Source organism: Anser cygnoides, chromosome 2, assembly GCF_040182565.1.
Source record: "Anser cygnoides isolate HZ-2024a breed goose chromosome 2, Taihu_goose_T2T_genome, whole genome shotgun sequence".
NCBI lineage: Eukaryota > Metazoa > Chordata > Aves > Anseriformes > Anatidae > Anser > Anser cygnoides.
Genome location: NC_089874.1, coordinates 57,759,030 through 57,778,970, shown reverse-complemented (window position 1 = coordinate 57,778,970; position 19,941 = coordinate 57,759,030). Strand labels below are relative to the sequence as shown.

At 35.1% G+C, this 19,941-nt stretch overlaps 1 protein-coding gene across 1 annotated transcript in view; it reads left to right on the top strand.

Moving 5' to 3' along the window:
- CNTNAP2 (contactin associated protein 2) overlaps positions 1–19,941 on the top strand; it is a 1,164,016-nt gene that overhangs the window by 388,027 nt on the left and 756,048 nt on the right. The window contains exon 3 of the mRNA XM_066992162.1: positions 5,631–5,824. Within this exon, the coding sequence (XP_066848263.1) occupies positions 5,631–5,824 (194 nt within the window). The remainder of the gene's footprint in view (positions 1–5,630; positions 5,825–19,941) is intronic.

Sequence of the window (19,941 nt, the reverse complement as noted above, 5' to 3'; positions counted from 1 at the left end):
CCCACCATCAGGGCTGTTTATGTCCTTGTCTGCAATTCCATCACTATTGTTTTGTACTGGTAAGGAGAACATATTAAAACCATTTAATTTCTATCTTGAAAAGAGGGATTGGATTGCAAATCCAAATTTAGCTACACAACTTCTGTATTTAGATTTCTAAGTGTTACAAGACCCCCTCAATGCTGTAATGCTATTTGCGATGTGTAAAGTGAAATGTTTCATGGTCTGTATTTAGACAATATTTATCTACAATGATAAAATGACAAACCAAAAGTGGAAAGTGCCATTTATATCCTGCTTAAACATAAAGTTGGCTAACTGTGCAGGTAGATTAATGGAGTTTTGAAGTTTTTTATTGTTTTTTAGAGTATTGTAGAAAAAGGCTGTCCATATTTTCTCTGAAATGTAGTGAATGAATGATCTCAGTACTTCAAAGTTTTCCCTTTTCTCTTGATTTATCCTTTATAGAGGAATGACAGTGTCATAGGAAGGAAAATAGCAAATCAAACAGTATTGATTTGACAATATTACATCGACCTAGAAAGTGTTATTTCTCACTGGAAGATTGGTCTGTGTTTTTCCCATACAAGTAAGCAGATTCAAACTCAAAGAATGTTTCAGAATGTTTAATAATTATATAATTATTAAAAAGACATATCTTTGATTTCCTTGCTCAAAAGCCATAAAAGTTTTCTAAGATTATGTGAAGTAAACCTTGGAATTATAATTACCACAAATCCTAAATCTTTGATCTATACTATTTCATATATTGTTTTCTAGTCAAATTTCTTATTAAGGATCTTTTCCTTCTTCCATTCATATCATTGAAGCCTTTTATTATTGATTTGAAAAAAGCAGAAAACTAGACTTACTGCAATACTGGTATTATATTGTGATTTGAAATAGGGAATGATGAACAAGTGCAACTAAAACAAGAGTGGACTCTTTTAGGGAAAATTAATCTTTCCAGTTTTGGCCATGAGTGCAGATGGAAGTGCCAAGATACCACAAGAAAAAAGATTTCTAACTGAAATGGATCAGACAGAGAGTTTCAAAAATCATCAGTGTCCATTCTTACGGATCTTGAAGCTCAGTAGGATATGACAGTTGAGATAAAAAAAATAAATCTGTAAGCCTCCCTTGAATTTGCTAGTTAGTGATAATTTATCATGGGGAAATAATATGAAGGTAAGGTTAACTCATCATGTAGCTTTTCTTAGTGTGCAGTAAATGGGAGCTAGCTCACTCAGATTTGAATAGGGAGTTGAAATGTATAATTAATTAAAGGAAAGAAATTATACAATTATGTTAGTCATAAAATTTTACAAAAATAGACCCACATTGAGTTGAATACTTTATATTCTTAGAACTATATTAAATGCTATATTTTGCATGTGTCATTTAGAGATAGGCTATGTTGTTCATGTTGTTTTCATTTCCACAGAATGAACTCGTGGAATGAAATCCAATAAAAACATGAAAGCCATTGGGGTTTTCATCATTAAATATTTTAAATCTTTGAGCTTCAACTCGTTTTAATGATGCTAAAGTAATTTTTTTAGTAATTGTCTATAAATGGGGAAAAATCATGAAAAGATTCAAGTTATAAAAGTTCTTGGCATTCTGAATATAGTTGTATGCATCTTCTGTGTCACTGAATATGTTTTTCAGTAGCAGGCTCATTGCACATTGGTCAGTCTGCAGTAGTAGGAGCAGATCAAATGACTTTCTGTAGCATTTTTGAAAATAAAGCTTAACAAAATTTTACATAGCCTGTTTTATCCACAGGCATGCTCTAGCTGGTTTTGCTACTTAAGACTCTTACGCTTTTCTGTGCATGGAAGTTTCTTGGATGCATAAAGATATGTGGACCACTTATATTGAACGTATAGTTCTCTAATATCTGATCTCGAAGGGTCATATACAGTCATTCTTGTTCAAGTTGAAATTAGTTGCCCTGTTTGTGATGTAGAGTGCTATACAGTATAAATAATAGTATTCAGTGGCGCTCAGTTAATGTCACTGAGTCAATTATTTTTGCCACTGAGTGAGTGAATGTGTTTAATCACATGAAATTCTGAAATACCATAAAAATAAAAATAGGAAAAAATATTGTCTGTATTTTCATTTATTGCAACTCTACTACCAAAGAACCTGATATGTGCCTATTTAATGACAGTAAACTCTATTATATGCATGTTTTATGACTTTAAAATAATTTGTTTCTAATTCATAATTCACATTGATTTCACAGTATTTAGTGGCGTTTTGCATTAAAGGCAATACAGAAGGTAAAATGGAGTATCATATCATAAAACCAATGTCTTTTTTTCCACCATAATAAAAATACAAAGAAAGAACATTATATAATTCAGAATATAACCGGAAAGCATTAAAAACAGTTTACACCAAGTTATGAAGATTAATCCTGTGAATAGCATTTATTCAACAAATTTATTTTACCATTGCAGTTTCAATGCAAGGTAATGTTCACTGAAAATTGAAAAACATGATGGTTATTTTAGTCATTCCTGAAAGATAGTTCATTATTCTGTCATAATATATTGGCTATAAAAATAAATGTATTTCTAAAATAATGCCATATTATGAAAATCAGGTATGATTTCCAAATTCAGTACTCCTTTTAAAATAAAAGTATGTTAAATGTTTGTCAGATACTCCTCTGTTCTGTGTCCAGTATCGGGTTGATTCCTCTCATTCCAGTGAGGAAGCTATTTTTAATCAGCAAAATATGTAATGATAGGATGAGCAGTAAGTATGTGCACATTTCTGGGGATGTAAGATTTTTAGAGTTGATGCTTCTGCTTAGATTGAATGGAGAAACAAATGTATTTGAAATCCTTTGATAATTTCAGTGCTTATGCAAAGTTCTCACAGGGGGTAGTATTTTATATAATCCAGCTTTCTTGTAACTTATTCTAGAGCACACAACTGAAAAAAAGAACAGGTACCTTTATTAATCCTTGAATTAATAGGGGTTATACATAACACAAACCAAATGAAGAAAGTAATCAGCTCCCCAGGCTACACAGCTTGATGAATCAAACAGGAAGAGGAAGCTTTTAACTGATTCCCACTAAGTGTTTCTGGTGATGACCATTCCCTTTACATTGCTGATCTGCTAAGCAGTGCAGTTAGCTATAGTCAAATGTGTTCCTGCTTCATGCCTTGAACTATTTATTTACTTATGTGGAAAAGCTGGAAGGTAAATGTGAAACTGAGATACAGAATTTGGCCAAGCAACCAATGGGACGATATTGTTTGCTTCTCTCTGTAATATTGACCAAAAGTCTTGTCTCTCACTTATTAGCAATGGTTGTAACATAATCTATCTTGAAATACTCATGTTTCCATCTCCCTTCACATCATAGGTGTGATTATCACATCGCATATCTCTTAACTTTCATCAGGCGTGATGTGAAGAAGTTTTCTGCTTCTTCTTAGAGATATATATATAAGGAAATTTAACGCTAGACCACATTTTCAAAACTTTTCAATGAATTTGTAGGTGAATACTTTCTGAAACCTAGTTATAGTTTACAAAGCATGATCAGGTTTTTCATTTGCAGGGAAAATTCTTGTCTTAGTAATATAAATAATTACACAGAATCACAGAATGGTTGAGGTTGGAAGGGACCTCTGGAAATTGTTTAGTCTAACACCCCTGCCAAGCAGGGTCACCTAGAACACAGGATCGCATCCAGGCAGGTTTTGAATATTTCCAGAGGAGAAGACTGCTCAGCCTCTCTGGGCAATTATATTGTATTGCTTTATAGTTTTAACAGTCTAATTATAGCTACGCTTTTTTTTTTTCCTTTTTTTCTCTTCTCTCTTAAGGTTGCATATCAAAATCAAAAAGTTTGAATGTAAATCTATATAACAAAATCTCTTGCATACATAAAACAGCGTATGAAATATGTGGTCCATTTTAGCCTCCTTACACTTACAGTATGTCATCCAGTTTCAACAGGTGCATTGTTGAAGGACATTTTATTGATGGATTCATCAGTTTTGTAATAAATTTTGAAAGCTGATATTTGTACCTTATAATGGAAAACTTGGAAAGCTTATATTTGGACCTTATTTTCTGGAGCAACTAAAGGGCTATTTTTCAGAGGTACAGGAGCACATTCTCATCATTTGCATGCCATCACTCTAAGATATGCAAATTGGGTGGGAATGTTGGAATTGTCAGGGAATATTTCTGGGAAATAATTATTTCTAGCACAGGGACAAAGCATCTATTTTAAATCTTAAAAAAATAAAAAATAAAAAATGTTCATTAGCATAGTACGCCACTTTAATTACAATGAAAGACCACCACTTATGACATCAAATGATCCTATTGATACCACAACTTTAAAATGTCCTATGACCTGCAAATGTTAACAGCTGTAGCAACTGAATGAGTTTTAGAAGTTTTAGATTGAGGCAATGCTGCCGCCTAATGACGGGAGTATATAAAACAGTATGACAAGAGTTCATTGCTTGATGATAAGGCTAGGTTTGTGTTGTCAACTGATGTCTGTAAGTGAAATTAAAAGCAATTAAAATCACCCCATGGACTAGCCTACATCATTTCACAGTATGCCTGGCCACCTATTTTGGTTCAACGTTAAAAGCAAAAAAATACCACAATCACTGCAAGTCTAATGTTTTTTTTTTCTGTCTTAATGTCCACTATGACTATAAAGAGAATGGTTCTCCAGTTTTTCTCAGTATTGATTATTATTATTATTATTTTTAATTTCACCTGTTCCCTAATCTTTATGATTATGGTAAATATGTCATTATAATTTCAATCTTAGAGTTTTTATAATCCTTGGTATCCAATTATGATTTCTCCCCTAAAATTCTTTACTTCAGAAGAATAAGAAATTGCATTACTGTCATAATATTACATTCGTCTCTGCATCACTGTCCATCTTTACTTAGAACAATGCGATGTAGTCTAGTAGCTGAGAAGAATGTTAACAGAATTACTATCAAGTTAATTCACGGACCCATAAGAAGCAATAACATTTCTGTGAGGCATCTGTCAATGTTATTTGTGACAGCTTGCATACCCAGCAGATCAAAACTGGATCCAGCCCTGCAATACCTGCTCCTATTTCAATTCTATTTAAGATATTTCAGTCTGTACACTATAGCAAAACATAGGGAAACAAAAGGCTGGATATTGCTTCGTCCAATTTTATCTGTATTATCTCTTTAATATGAAATGCTACTGAAAGTGTTTATGAAATCCAGAGATTGTTATTGATTTGTGTCAACTGACTCTGAAAAAGAATTTCATGGCACATTGGTCAACCTTTGAACAATTATAATTTGGCAAAAACTAATAAACTGTAATTAAAGCATTATAAAGACATTGAGTCATTACCAGGCAGCCCATTAAATCACTATAATTACACCATAAAATGATTAAGGCAACAGAGTTAATGCGTTTGAATCCTATACTAAACATGCATTAAAAAATATAATCATATTTGTTTTGTATTTATACTCCTCTCAGCTGGGCTGTCTTCCAGCAATCAACATCTTCACTATGTGTTCACTTCAAAGCAAGTGTTTGAGGTCTACATCTCTTTTCTGTTTCAACCCAACAGGTGCAGGAGGTTGGTCTCCATCAGACAGTGATCATTATCAGTGGCTGCAGGTGGATTTTGGGAATAGGAAGCAGATCAGTGCTATTGCAACTCAAGGCAGGTATAGCAGTTCTGACTGGGTCACTCAGTATCGGATGCTCTATAGTGATACAGGGAGAAACTGGAAACCATATCACCAGGATGGAAATATCTGGGTAAGTCTGTAGTGTACAATGGAAGTGTATGCTGCAATGATGTTGACTGATTGCATTTTTAGGAACTGTGCACCTATTATAACTTGTTAGTGTTGTATTTTTTGAGGACAGAATGGAGATTAGCTCAAAACAAGATAACTTAAGTTGTAGCTGCTGATAGGAATCCTATCTACTGTACAAAGCCTACTTGGGCTGATGGCAGTTATCAGAACATGCAAAGTAATTTATTTATTCATTTATTTTGGTAAATGGCATTCCACAACTGGTTTTTCTCTCTCTTTTTTATTTTTTTCTTTCCCTCTCTTATGCTGTTTCCTTTTGCTAATTATACAGAGTAAGTATGAGACACAAAAATAGTTTCAAAAATTCTGCTATCAAACGTGTTATTTTGGAAGGTAACTTGTTTTTAATGTTTGTGTATGCTTAGGAATGGTCTTTTAACATATGTATTGTTTTCTATATTGATGTTACATGGATTTTTATGCTATAATAACTTCAGAAAAAAGTATATATATATTTTTTTTTCACGGTTAGGCTGATAATTTCATTTTTACTGAAAATAGTAGCTTTTAATTTTGCTGGGGAAAAAAAAAAAGCTATAATGTCTGTTCCCATAGTAGTTCTTTCAGATGGTTGTTCTTTTTCAAAAGCATACTTAGAGAACAGCAAAATAGTATAATTCTTTCTGAAAATAAATTAAATAGATTAGCTATTTTACCTCATTAGAGAAGTACTGTCAAATCAGAAAAGACTTAATGTTGCTGTGGTTTAGATTTATATTTTGGTCAAGTGTGTCTTTTATTATGGCCTGTTATTAAAAATGAACATCAAATATAGAGCATAAGGTGAATGGTTTTATCTGTATAACAGAATCCTGCTTAATACGTGGAGTACATATAGGCAGTCATCTTTTGTTAGAGTATTGATTTACCGAAAAAAAAAAAAAGTCCTCTGTGTGGCATACAGGTTTCTGAAAGAAAAGTTGGGGAGGGTGGGGGAAGGAGAAGCAGGAGCGAAGAGAAAAACATCAGGTGCTGCTTTAGATTCTTCAGGAACAGCTTATGTGGATCTTGCTCATTTAGGGAGGGACAAAGCTCACACTTAAACTTGATGAATATAAAATGTTTTTCTTTCAAGCCCCCTTATGTATATACAAATGCTTGTAGCCTTTAGTGTTTGTATTATCTTAGATGTAGAAAAGCTTTTTTCAAGAACTACTATTGAAATCATGAAGAATGTCACCCAGGAGAATGCAAAAGAGGGCTATGCAGCTGGCTGAGTGAACAATATATAAAGCAGGACAATTATGCTGAGGAAAAGTCTGTTCTTAGTACCTTGAAGAGAAAATCTTTCAGCAATACAGGATTTGGGTGATTTAGTCACAGCTGTGACAGTTTCCAAAGCAGCCCATGTTTCTAAGGGCTTTGTAGGAAGTCTTTATTCTTGTATTGTCTCTTAATACAGAAATACTGAAAGCTTTTCCATGAGGAAACATTTCATTTTGCTATTGAATAGTAATCACAGATGATTGGTGAATTCAGATGGAAAGCTGATGGTGTGTTACAAACCATCAATATGACTTGCAAAAGTGTGCAATGAGTTATGCAGAAATCTGCTACTCCTACTTGAAATGCTAAATCATGTGGTTATATTTTGCAAGACTGTTGCTGCTGTTCATGTCCTGCAAGTTTAGCCCTATTCTAGGAGGACAGATGATCCTAGCTTTCTTTTTAAGAATCCAGTTGAACTACTATCAAAAGAAAATAAACAATAAAAACAAACAAAAACACTGGGGTCTTGACTCTAATTTTTCTAAACAAAATTTTTCCTATTCTTAAATAATGTTCCTCTGGTTAACCTTTTACAATAGTGTGCTTATTAATAAGCTTCAAAAACAGAGTAGGTGCCTCTGAGCCCAAAGCAATATTGCTGAACTATTGTAGTAGTGTTATGAGACAGACTTGCCTGTTGTGGAAATAAGGTGGTGAAGAAATTCCTGTTAGCATCTTCCTTATAGTGTACTTTTGTACAAGGAGTGTGAGAGCCAGATCAGACCACATGAGCAAAGTATTCAGCATAGGCAATTTAAACACGTGAAGTTATATTCTTCCTGTCTGAGGTGACTGTGATGATCCTAAAATTTTAAGATACATTTAGAGTCCTTTTAAGTAATAATTAGTCCTTCCTTTCAGATTCATACCTTTTTAGAATTTTTATCTGCAAGAGAAAGGTACTATATAGCCTTTCATTTAATGTCTGTCTTCTATCAGCCCTGTGCCCAAGTGTTGTTGCTTCCTGATAGTAGTAAATTTAAAATTAAAGGAGAAAGCAAAGGGAAAAAATGAAAATAGAAGTGCAGAGTTCAACAACTCTTAACACTGAAAGAGTTATGATATCAAATGATACAAACAGATGATAAATTATAGAAATAAAAAATAAAGACTGCTAGATAAGTTGGAGAGAGAACAAAGGAGAAGTAATTTCCAGCAAAGATATAGGTAAGAACAAAGTGTGATAATCTGCATAAAATGCTGAAGTGATCCACTTCTGTGTGCATTAGTCATGGAAGGAAAAAAAAAAAAACATTCTATAATTATCTCCTAAGTAGGAGAGAAATCAAAAGTCTCTCAGGAAGTCTGTGATGGGGAAAAGTGCTTTCGAGGTGAATTTAGAGTAAGTTTCACATTTCTGCGAAATAGATTTTTCTGACCCCACCCACCCGGGCTTTCAGATATTTTCAATTTCCATGAATTTTAATAAGATGAGTTAATATGCCCTCTTTCCATAGAAACTAGAGGATTTTGATCACCTCTCCTACCTTCACTCCTGTAGTCTGAGATTCTAATTTCGGTAGGTCATGAGGCTTCCCTACGTGTGTTAATCCCCTGAGGTGTTTCATGTTCATAGAACTTTTGTTTTGGTATAGATGCTTATTTTGTCTACATCAAGCCATTGAGCTATTTGTCTAGAGAAGGCATCACAGATAAGAAACAGAAACTGTATTATACATAGAATCCTAACTTAGATACAGTTATAAGTGCATCACACTAAGCATAATGCAAATATGCCCTATAGGTATAATAACTAAATGCTGAAGTCTTATGAAAGCAATGAGACTCAAAATACAAACACTAGTGACAGAGCTGAACATCTCTAAGATAAATAGTTTCTTACAGGAAACTGGAAGAACTTCGGTACAATTGGAGAGGCATTATGAGGTATCTTTTAAAATCTGATCATTCTGGTAGAACTCGTCATCAGCTCTCACCAATCTCACTTTCTTATTCCTGGAGTTATCAAATTCAGGGGTTCAGGGGAATGAAGGAGAAACTGCTTACTGTAATGATGATCTTAACAAAACAAAAAAAAAACTGATGGGAAAGGTGGAATGCAGACCCTTTGCATGTAGCCCCTCAATTATATTCTGCAGTGGACTGTATCTTAAGCCTCAGTGAACATCAGTGGAGTTGCAAAGATCTAATTGAAAGCACGTTTTGACTTTTAACAGAAAACTTAGCCCTGGACCAAATGGCTGCTGCTTCAATTGAAAATAATTCTGTTTTATTGCTGTCTTCCCCCCCCCCCTTTTTTCTTTAAATACCCAAACTAAGTAATCTGGTAACCACTAGCCATTTATTTAAACGTTTGTACCCTATACAAATTCAGCTTAATTAAACAATGTGCATTATGCATAAATCTCCTTTTGTAGTGTTTGAATCACTGAAGAGATACTTCTGGTGCAAGTGCTGGGTTCCCCACCTGGGAAGGGGCAGCCTTGGCTATATGTACAGACTGAGTCATGAGAGGCTGGAGAGCAACCCTGCAGAAAGGGATCTGGGGGTTCAACAGCAAGTTGAACATGAGTCAGCAGTGTGCCCTGGCAGACAAAATGGCTGACTGGATCCTGGGGTGCATCAGGCCCAGCATTGCTAGCCGGTCCAGGGGTTCCACTGTGCGCTGGTGCAGCGTCACCTTGAGTACTCAGTGTGGTTTTGGGCTCCACAGTACAAAAAGAACATAAAACTACTAGAGAGACTCTAAAGGAAGGCAACAAAGATGGACAAGGGTCTGGAGGGCAAGATTTATGAGGAGTGACTGAAATTACTTGGTCCGTTCAGCTTAGAGAGGAGGAGACTGAGAGGAGAGCTCATGGTGGCCTGCAGCTTCCTCACAAGGGGGACTGGAGGGGGCAGTTCTGGTATCTTCTCTATGGTGACCAGTGATAGGACCTGAAGGAATGGCATGGGGCTGTGACGGGATGTTCAGGTTGGATATCAGGAAAAGGTTCTTCACTGAGAGGGTGGTTAGGCACTGGAACAGGCTCCCCAGGGAAGTGGTCACAGCACTGAGCCTGCCAGAGTTCAAGAAGCATTTGGACAATGCTCTCAGACACATGGTCTGCTTTTTGGGTGGTCCTATGCGTAGCTAGGAGTTGTACTCAATGATCCTTGTGGGTCCCTTTCAACTTGTGATATTCTATTGCTCCGTTTCCTTTGTTTTTAGGAACGGAATTTAAAATATCGATTTACCTACTGCCTTTAAAGACTTCTTTTTTTAAAAGTGTTCATTCTGTTCCTTTTTAGTTGGAAATAATCAGAAGACTAGTATGTTAACTATAAAGTGTGACTTGCATTTCTCTGGACATTGAGAAGTAACCTACTGTTTGAGAAATGCAGTCTTCATATACATAATTCCTGTTGATATTAAAGAAAGTTGGTACAGCGCAGGGATTTAGCTTGCATAAAAAAAAAGTTTTCATCTCCTGAGAGTATCCAAAATTAATTGTGAAAGGAAGCACAAGTGAGTTGGATAATTGACTCTTTATAGCTGCAAGAGACTTCAGATATTTAATACTCTGGGTGCCTTTGGAAATAACTATTGGACAGACCTAAAGCACTATTTCATGACTAGGTAGGTACAAGGTGTTCCTCTGTAGCTCTACATAGCTGAGGTTATACAGGAGCCACCTGGTCAATGTTTCTGCTCATTTTGACATGCTAATTCTGGTTAGATTATTCAGAGAAAAATCTGCAAGCCTTATCGCATTCTCAGTTCCCTTCACCTGCTTTACAGAGCATCATTTATACCTAAGCTAACCAAGGACTTGCTGCATGTGTCTAGGAATCCAAAAGATTTGCGTATAGCAACTAAAAGTGGAGGAAAAAATTATAGAATACACCTACTTTACTAGGATATGTAAGAATTATTTACTTTGCAGAAACTACCCCTGCTTTTCCCTTGAAATCCAACTTATTTCCATGACCCTAAACTAAAAAATGTTATTGAAGAATGTTACAAAAGAGTTTGGTGCTTGCTACTGCTGTCCTTTTGTTTACTTCATAAGATCTTGAGTGGAAGCTTACGTCACAGAAACATTTCCTAGATTAATGGGTTTATAGGCTTTTTCTTCTTAAGTACTTCTATTGAATTACATTAAGCCATTTATATTGTATTTCATTATGACTTGAATTATAAGAGTATTTTAGAAATATGAAATGTGATTAGAATGGTCTATATGACTTGGTGTTTGTTGCTGGGCTGCTACTAGAATATCAGATTCTGTGCAGACCTATTAAACATGGTAAAGTGGTTTGATGTATTAGTATAAAGTTCTGACTAGTGTTTATGGCAAGACCCTGAAGTCATTTGGGAATGTCGTGAATTTATTGCTGCCTCCTATTTAAGGATGCCCTGACCTATTGTGTCTGGAAGGATTTCTATGTCTGGTATCTTGCTGTCTCCATTGCAATACCAGCAAGTGACCAATGTCACTTTTATGGGCTCTTAATTCTCTGGGTGTTTTATTACTAGAAACACCTCTTTCAAACTTTTCTTCCGCATGGAAGTCTTATTTTTCTTCTGGAATATCCTGTGTGCATTTCCTTAATTTTATTAGGTTTTAACTTACCTTGTTGTTATGGCTCTGAGTCCTTGTTTTCCATGCCTTTATTTTACAAGGGTTGTTCTATTCACTTACAACAGCCAATATCACCTTTATGGCATGTGGAGTTGTAACTCCCACTGAAGTCAATATAGCTTAGCACTTGGTATAGGTTGCTAACCTATACATTGAAGACTAATGACTTGAAAGAGTATCAATACAGGAAAACACTTCCTTTGCTGTAATTAAGCTAAACTCTTAGAAATGTAGTATAATAGTCACTGTAATTGTATCAAAAAATAAAGCATTGAGGGGGCATATTTAGATATTCAAGGCGGTTGCTGACAAGGAGTTTTTGAAACCCTAAAGAAAAGAACTTTACAGGTAAACATCTGTGCTATTCTGAAGAAGCCTGTTTGCTAATCTCTTTTTCTCTGTGTGGAATCTGTCAAAGAAAATTGTATAACTTTTTTCAATATGTTTAGAGATACTTTTATTTATTTATGGGGTTATACTTAACACCAAATGCTTTCACAGCCATAGTCTATAGCTGTGTTAATGTAACAGAAGGTCTAATGACCTTTTAAATATTAGAATATTAACATTAACACTGAATCAGTGTAAATGTTTATGCTAGATTAAAATCCTGACCTTCCAGGGGGGTGAGGGGAGAGTACAAAAAAGATAATTACAGTCCCTAGCTAACACTGTATTTCACATACGTTATAGCCTGATTATAAGACCTTCTAAACATGCTTTTAGGTTAGAGTCCTTAAAATTGCGTATTTTGTGCAGGAAGAAAGACCTTTTATTTTTAGTGTAAATATGGGTTCCTGTGGTTGTTTTTATTTTTAATAACTTTTTTAATAGGAAAGATATATTTTGGACATGATTTTGATCAGAGGGAATGCCATGGTTTTTTACTCATCCTGTTTGTGAGAGAGAGATTAAATAATTGTGTTATGCTATCTCCAAAGGTGTGAGCAGAACTATTTTAATCTATCACAGAGTATGCCAAGTGGACAGGAGACAAAATTTGTCTTGGTGTCATGGCAGTGTCTGAACCCTCCCTTCAATCTGTACAGGCTGCTAAATAGAAAGCAAATTTGAATAACATATCAGTGACTTGCACAGTAGTCTACTAGAGCTCTTCCATGCTAAAGGATCACTTTCTAATCTGTTGTTCTTAGTCTGAGGACCACTTGTCTGCTTATGTTAAACTGTCAAATTTTAAACAGCAACATATAAATCCATTTTTTTTTTTAGCTCCCAGATGGCTTAGTTTTCAAATACCTTAGTGTCATTGTGATATAATGAATACGTTGTGCAGGTCCTTAAGCATGTGAACAAGAATGCATTATGTACTTAATAAGCTCAGCAATGACAATAGTCATAGTTATGGCTGAATGTCATTGCCTTTCAGCTAACAAATATAAGGTGCAGGCTATCCTGAGTCCCCACAAGAAACCATGAATGCTTGCTTAAGTGATGGAACCGAAGCTGATTTTTCAGTTTTATAATCTTGTATTGGTTTTCTATAGACATACATTTGATTATGTTTGCTTTATGACACTCCTGATCTTTTATTGTTGATATTCATTTTATACCTGAATCATATATTGAATGACAAGTAGGTCTAGCATAACGTAGTCCATTTTCAAAAGCCATCTGGACATAGCCCTGGGCAGCCTACTCTATGTGTCTCTGCTTGAGCAGCAGGATTGGGCTAGATGACCTCTAGAGGTCCCTTCCAACTTTAACCATTCTGGGATATTTCATCTGATAAAAGTAACTAAAAACTTAAAGGTGTGCTTTAGAAATAGAAGTTCTAATGATTGTCATAGACTTAAATAATAATGATGATGATGCTTTAAGTTGAATCAGAAAATGTGACATTTCAAAGCATGAGTCTTATTAATCATCAGGTTGTATTTTTCTTTAAAATACTTCTGCAATGTACTTGGCATGTGAAACTGTAAAAGCTGAGCAGATAAAGACTTCCTTGGAATTTTTTTTTTTTTTACACAGTGAGAGTGATGAAACTCTGGAGCCAATTCCTCAGAAATGTTGTGAGGGGGCCGAAAAAAATGACCTGCAGAAGTTCCTTACAGCTTGTAATTCTGGATGATATCTGAGATTAGCCAGGATTGCTAGCTGCTGAAATAAAGATGTAAATCAGTCCTAAAATATTCTGTGCTCCTCTGCTCTGTGATGCAGGTGGCTTTCATTTCTGTTTTCAGTTTACAGCTGACTTCAGTTTCTATAATGAGGTGAATCATAAAATATCCTTAAATGCTAGGAAATTTCAGATTTAGTGCTAATCTTAAGGCAAAACCCATCTGTAGCACTAGTGAACAAATTGTGGTTCAGTATTTCCCTCTTAATTGTGCATTTGCAAAATGATTTAGGTTCTGGTCTAGTGAACACTTCAACCTGTGCCTAGCTTCAAATGTCAAAATGGAAGTAATGAGAGTAATAGTTTAAAACTGAGTAGACATGGTCAGACAACATGTCTGAATGTGTTTGTACAATAATTGGCAAAAGGAGCTGTAGTCTTCCAGAAATCCTTTGGGAAGTATAGGACTGCAGATAATAAAAAGCTAACTTACATGTTAGGTAGATGTAAAGCAAGAAATGGTATGTTCTCAGTTTTCATTTTGTTTGTCCTGGTTGAAAAATAAAAATAAACTGCACAAAGCTGTAGTTCACCCATGTGGAAGTTTATTTTGATAAAATAACTAAAAGTCTTGTTCTTTAATGACCAAAAAGATACTTATATTGGGAGAGTTCTTAAAGTGAAAGTTATACGCTGAGAATTCTAAAGTTCTGTAGTTTGGGATATGGTCGTAGACAGTATTTTATATTTCTCTGGAAAGCGACTATTTTGAATAGTCTAAAGATTTGTTTAATAGACAGGCTCTGTGCCAGCACATGAAAGATATGGTTGTGACAATTTCCATAAGTCTAAGACATTTTTCTATATTACCTCTGCTGCCTGCAAGGTCTAATATGCAGAAAGCACAGCTTGTGAAAGGTTGTCTCCCACTTGCTTCTGGCTCATTAGATGTTAACTTCCAGTGAAACTGAACCTAATCCAGGAGTGAATAATGTTTGGATCCACAAATATTCATTTCCATGTAAATTTTTGGGCTTGTGCATCTCTGCATTTGTACCTTTTAGCCTCTGGTCTTCCCTGAAGATTGGTGCTTATTAACTGAGGAGACTGAGCTTTGCACACAAAAAGGCAAAATAATGTACCTCGCGACACTGACAATTTAAGATCAAATCCTACAAATACACTTTCAAGTGCCTGACTTCAAAATCAACACAGCTGCTCAGGTGCGTACGCTTAGGCTTAAGCAAAAGTACATACTGGCATGAATATGTTTGATCTGGAGGTGTCTTGATTCTAGAAAGTAGACTCTGTCCTTCATGGAAATCACTTTTTGGTCTTTTTATGTGAACTTTTTTTTAAAAAAAAGCCACCCTTTTTTTTTTAAAGCAATGTACAGGCTCTGGGCTTCAGAGCAGAAGTGCGTTTTAAGGGTAAGTTTGACAGTGCTGATGCAGTGTATATATATGTGGCTATGTAGGTAACTTCAGCCTGAGGGTTTTTAATCTGGAACTTTTCTTAAACAGTGAATTCACACTGAAAAATATGAAAAAGTTAGTGTCAGGCCAAGAAAACTCTTATGTGCTATTTCTTAGATTGTTTTCTTGACTTGGATTTTTTTTTTTATAAATATGCTTGAACTCCTTAAGCTTGGACTCCTTAAGATAGTTAAAGAACGGTACTTTGTTTATTGATATAGATCCTATTCAGAAAGACTTGTAAGAAAGCCATTAACTTTTATTTGGAATCTAATTCTTGCTGGGTTCAAGAGAGAGCAGAAATATTTTTTTTCTTTTATGACAGTTTTCAGGAAAAGTGTTGCTTTTGTGACCTGAGTTTATACTTGTACTAATCGTTGTATAGCCTGTACCCTCTGTGGCATTTTACGATGTGTTTTTGTATAGCATAACTTGCTATAAATAGTTATTACTTTAGGTATGATATTTTTCAGTACCTTTTATGTGTTCGGAAGCACGTAGTGTGCGTTAATCTCAATCTTTAGTAATGTAAATAGAAGTTTAAAAAGATCACAGAAGTTTCTGAACTGTAGTGCATTAGTGTTAAACATAACTTTTCACTTGAACAGGTTTGTTTTTGTGGTGATACAACTCTGCTTGTAGTCAGAGGAAAACTAGCTTTAATTTGCAGTCTCTCCAATGTATCTGTCACTGTTTTATGTATATAAACTTAAGTAAAATATCATAATATAAGTTTGCAAAGCTATAATAGGCTTTGTGTTCATGCACTTGCAGGCAAAGTAGATTCCTGTGTTTAAAACCTGATGTGGAACCATTCTTCCCAGCACTACTTGTCTGAAGTACAGAGTAAGGTGGCAAAGGGATAAGTCTTGGCTACTGTAACAATAAATGCTCTGTAATGATTAAGTCTTTTCTTAGCAACAGTATAAGCATCTTTGTTGGCTTGAGGATACCCTTACCAATTGTGATTGGCTGACATAGTTTTTTTTTTTTTTTCCTTTTAGGTATTAAACACAAAGTTTTTGGCTATGCTGAACACTGCATTCCATTAAAAAGCTAATTTAAATTAGCATGTGTTCCAATGGGTTTATCTAAATTTAAAGTGCTTGGTGAGCATTTTCTGTGCATTTATTCTAATGAGACTACCCATGGGAAGAAAATTCTCCTTGTTGGAGGAGTGGTTGCATTGTCAAACTGATTGGGGGGAAAAAAAATCAATGATTTTTCTTTCTTTTGGATACTTTTATTTCCTGTTTTTCAGCATTGCGTTTATTATTTTGATTATCTTACAAAGTCAGCATTCAACACTCATAATAAAACAAACTAATAGGTATTAGTAGGTTTCTTAATATCAGATCTATTCTTTGAAAATGCTAAAAGAAAGCTTATACAGTGAATTGCTATGATCCTCTGTTATTACTTATTTTGCAATTAAGTTGCTTATTTTTATATATGAACTAAGTAGATTACAGGAGAAAGCAACTTCAAAAAAAAAAGTAAGTAATTTTAGGAAAGGGTATGCTTCAAAAAAACAGATAACATAAAAGATTCTGGACAAATCCAGTCAGTTGCTTCCAGAAAACTGATTTCAATGAATGATTTGCAGGACATAGTACTTTTGAATTTGAAAGTACTGAAAGTTACTGGGGAGAGGAAGTGGAGGAATAATACTCTGTAGCTCATTCCTTATTTGACCTCAGCTATTTCAATCTTTTGAAATCTTTGAGGAAATGAGATAACTTTCTGATGGTTGACTATTCCCTGTGCTGTGCTGCAGTGTTTGAATAGTGAGTGAAGAAAAAAGTTGAAGCCAGCTGAAGGTGGTTGGATTGTGTGTTTTTTTTTTTCAAATCACCACCACCAAAAAAAAAAAAGCTTCTGCTTTATTGGTCCATCTCATAGATTTACTAGACACTGAGCACAGTTGATTGTATACGTACTCTTCCTGTTCTTGTCAAATCAGCCTCCTTAATTCATGATAGAAGTTCACAAAACTTACAAAAGAGCCAGAGAAGCAAGGGAGGAGAGGGAGAGCACTGTTGGACAAACATACTTAGGATGTGCTGCTGTAAAGCAGCATTTTCTAAACCATAAAGAGCTTATATTCATAAATCAGTTAAATCCCAGTACTACAAGAAATCAGGCAAAGCTGCTGACATGGCACTGTCAAGTTTCCATAGTGAAAATGAGTTCAAATGCATTTGGGAGCAACTGTAACAGAGTTAAGGTTTTTAAGAGATTAAGATCATGTTACACTCAGTTTTGTTTTTTTTTTAAGGCACATAAAACATGGGATAAAGTATTAAAGCAAAGGTGAGGAACTAGATTAATATAATAGTTCACTATGAAATAGAGAGTTGGACCTGTGTCTTCACTCTGTTTGGGGGGGGGGGAACACATCAACATTGTATCATCTTAGACGAGATGACCATGAGAATTCTGCAGATTTCAAATGGCTAACATTTACTATATCCAGTTTACCAAAACCCGGAAGATAATTGCTATCTTAGGGAGTGGGAGGCGTTGAGTCTGGACTGGGGTGGGGGCAAGGGGGAGGGAGAGGTCAGAGAGAGAACCCTGTTAACCTCAAGTATTTCATCAATGGAACTAAGCCAGGAAAGAAAAAGATCCTGATTTATGAGAGCAGATGCTAATGACAGTCTTCAAGCTGAACTTTGTAAGAGCTTTTTGGCATGCTTGACAGGTTTAAAAAAAAAAAAAAAAAGATACAGTCAAAACTGAACTCTTGTCATTTGTATCTCAATAGACAACCTACTGATTCAATCTTTCCCCAAGTTTCAGTCGAGTGTGTGACTAGTGGCATGCTTCTATTACAGCTTCTGTTGTTACACATGAAGTTGCTGACAAATATTAGTTTGAACTGTTTTCAATGTCATTCTATCATTTTCCATCTAAGATAGAAAAGAAACTATTAAATACTGCTACCTCCAGCTATGTGGACCCAAATGTTAGCTATTCATTCTGTGAATGAATGGGCCAGAATAAACTCTTTTAGGTGGTGGTAGCTCCAGTCTAAAGAGATTCTGGCACTTCAGGATATGCTTTCTTTGAACTGTAAGCACACCAAGAGCTCCATAATAACTGATTTACTTAGACATGATATGATAATTTAAAAAAATAAAGTTCCTCTTTGCGGCTTTTTAGGACTTTTTTTATTGTGACTTGTCCCATATAGATTGCTGCTAGGAATGCTAGAGTCCTATTCATTTTGTAGTTACACTTGCAATTTAAAGGTCACTTTTGTTTATCTTTAGAGATCTTGAAGACAATTAAAAAAGAAAACAGACGACAACATTCCCACCATCTAAGAAAATAAAAACTGAACTCATGGCTTACTAGCTCTTGCATACAATACTTCCCTCATCTCTAGACTGCCTGATATGTCTGAGGAACATATTTGGATCAAAGCGGATGTGAAAACATAACTCACATTATCAAAAGATGCTAAGTATCAGTATTAAAACTGGTGAGTTAACATTTGTTATAAATCCCTAGCTATGCTGTCTAGAGAGGAAAGTTATTTATACAAATAACTACAGAACTAACCACTTCATCGATACTAGAGCTGTAAAAAAAAACAGAAGTGCTTTGATTTTAAAATATTTAAGGATATTTTTCTGTCACAGTTCACTTTAAAGACTGAAAGATTTCTTTAATAAAATTTAAACTGCTGTATTAATTTCTGGATAACAGATGTAGGCATTAATATGCTAGTTAGAGCTCACAAGTTCTGTTTCTGATGATTTCAAATTCTATAAAATAGCTTTACTGAAACAGTAACATGTACTGTACATGGCGGGGGGGGGAAGCTGTGGAGGTACGTAAGTTACAGGAACATCAAATTTCTATCCTATTAGTAACTGACAAAAACATACGATGGCATTGAAAACAATTGGTGAAATTCAGTTAGCCTATTGATAAAGGTTATACAAAGCTGTACTTTCCACTACTTGCATTACTACTTTAAAGTACAGCACTGTAGGAACACTGTATGTGTTACCATAGATCCACTGAAAGTTTCAGATCCAGCAGAACATCAATGAGCATAAGTCGAATGCTATTTGTGGAGAATTGCCTAAGAGGAAAGCATGATTTTCTGGTTTTAAATGTTCAACCGTCTGCCTGACATACAAAGGTAAGGTAAAACTGTCAGATGTAAACAATATTCACAGCTTCTTTCAGAACAATGCACCTGCGTGATGGCACTCTTTTCTTCCTCTAGCTATATTTTAACTTTGTTTCATCCTTCCCTAAGTGTCTTCAAGATTGCTACCACTCATTCTACTTTCACAGTGCTCTTTCCACAACAGCAGAAACAATCTCTCCTTGAAGTTCGCTGTTCTTGTGTACGCTACAGCCTCTGTTTCCTATCAATGAAATAGGTCCTTGTTGTTTCCCCTAGTTTGATTCCACTTTCCTGCTATTATCAAAACAAATTACATTGGATGTAACATACCTGAATAATAGATTCAGTTTGCTGTTAATGTTGTTTTCTTTTCTTGTGGTGGATTTTGTTGATTTTTCTCAGTATTTGTTTTTCTCTTTGTGTTGAAGATGGACAGAACCCTCTTGTGTTCCTTTTCTGTTGTTGTTTTTTCCCTCAAGCACTCAGATTATTTTTTCT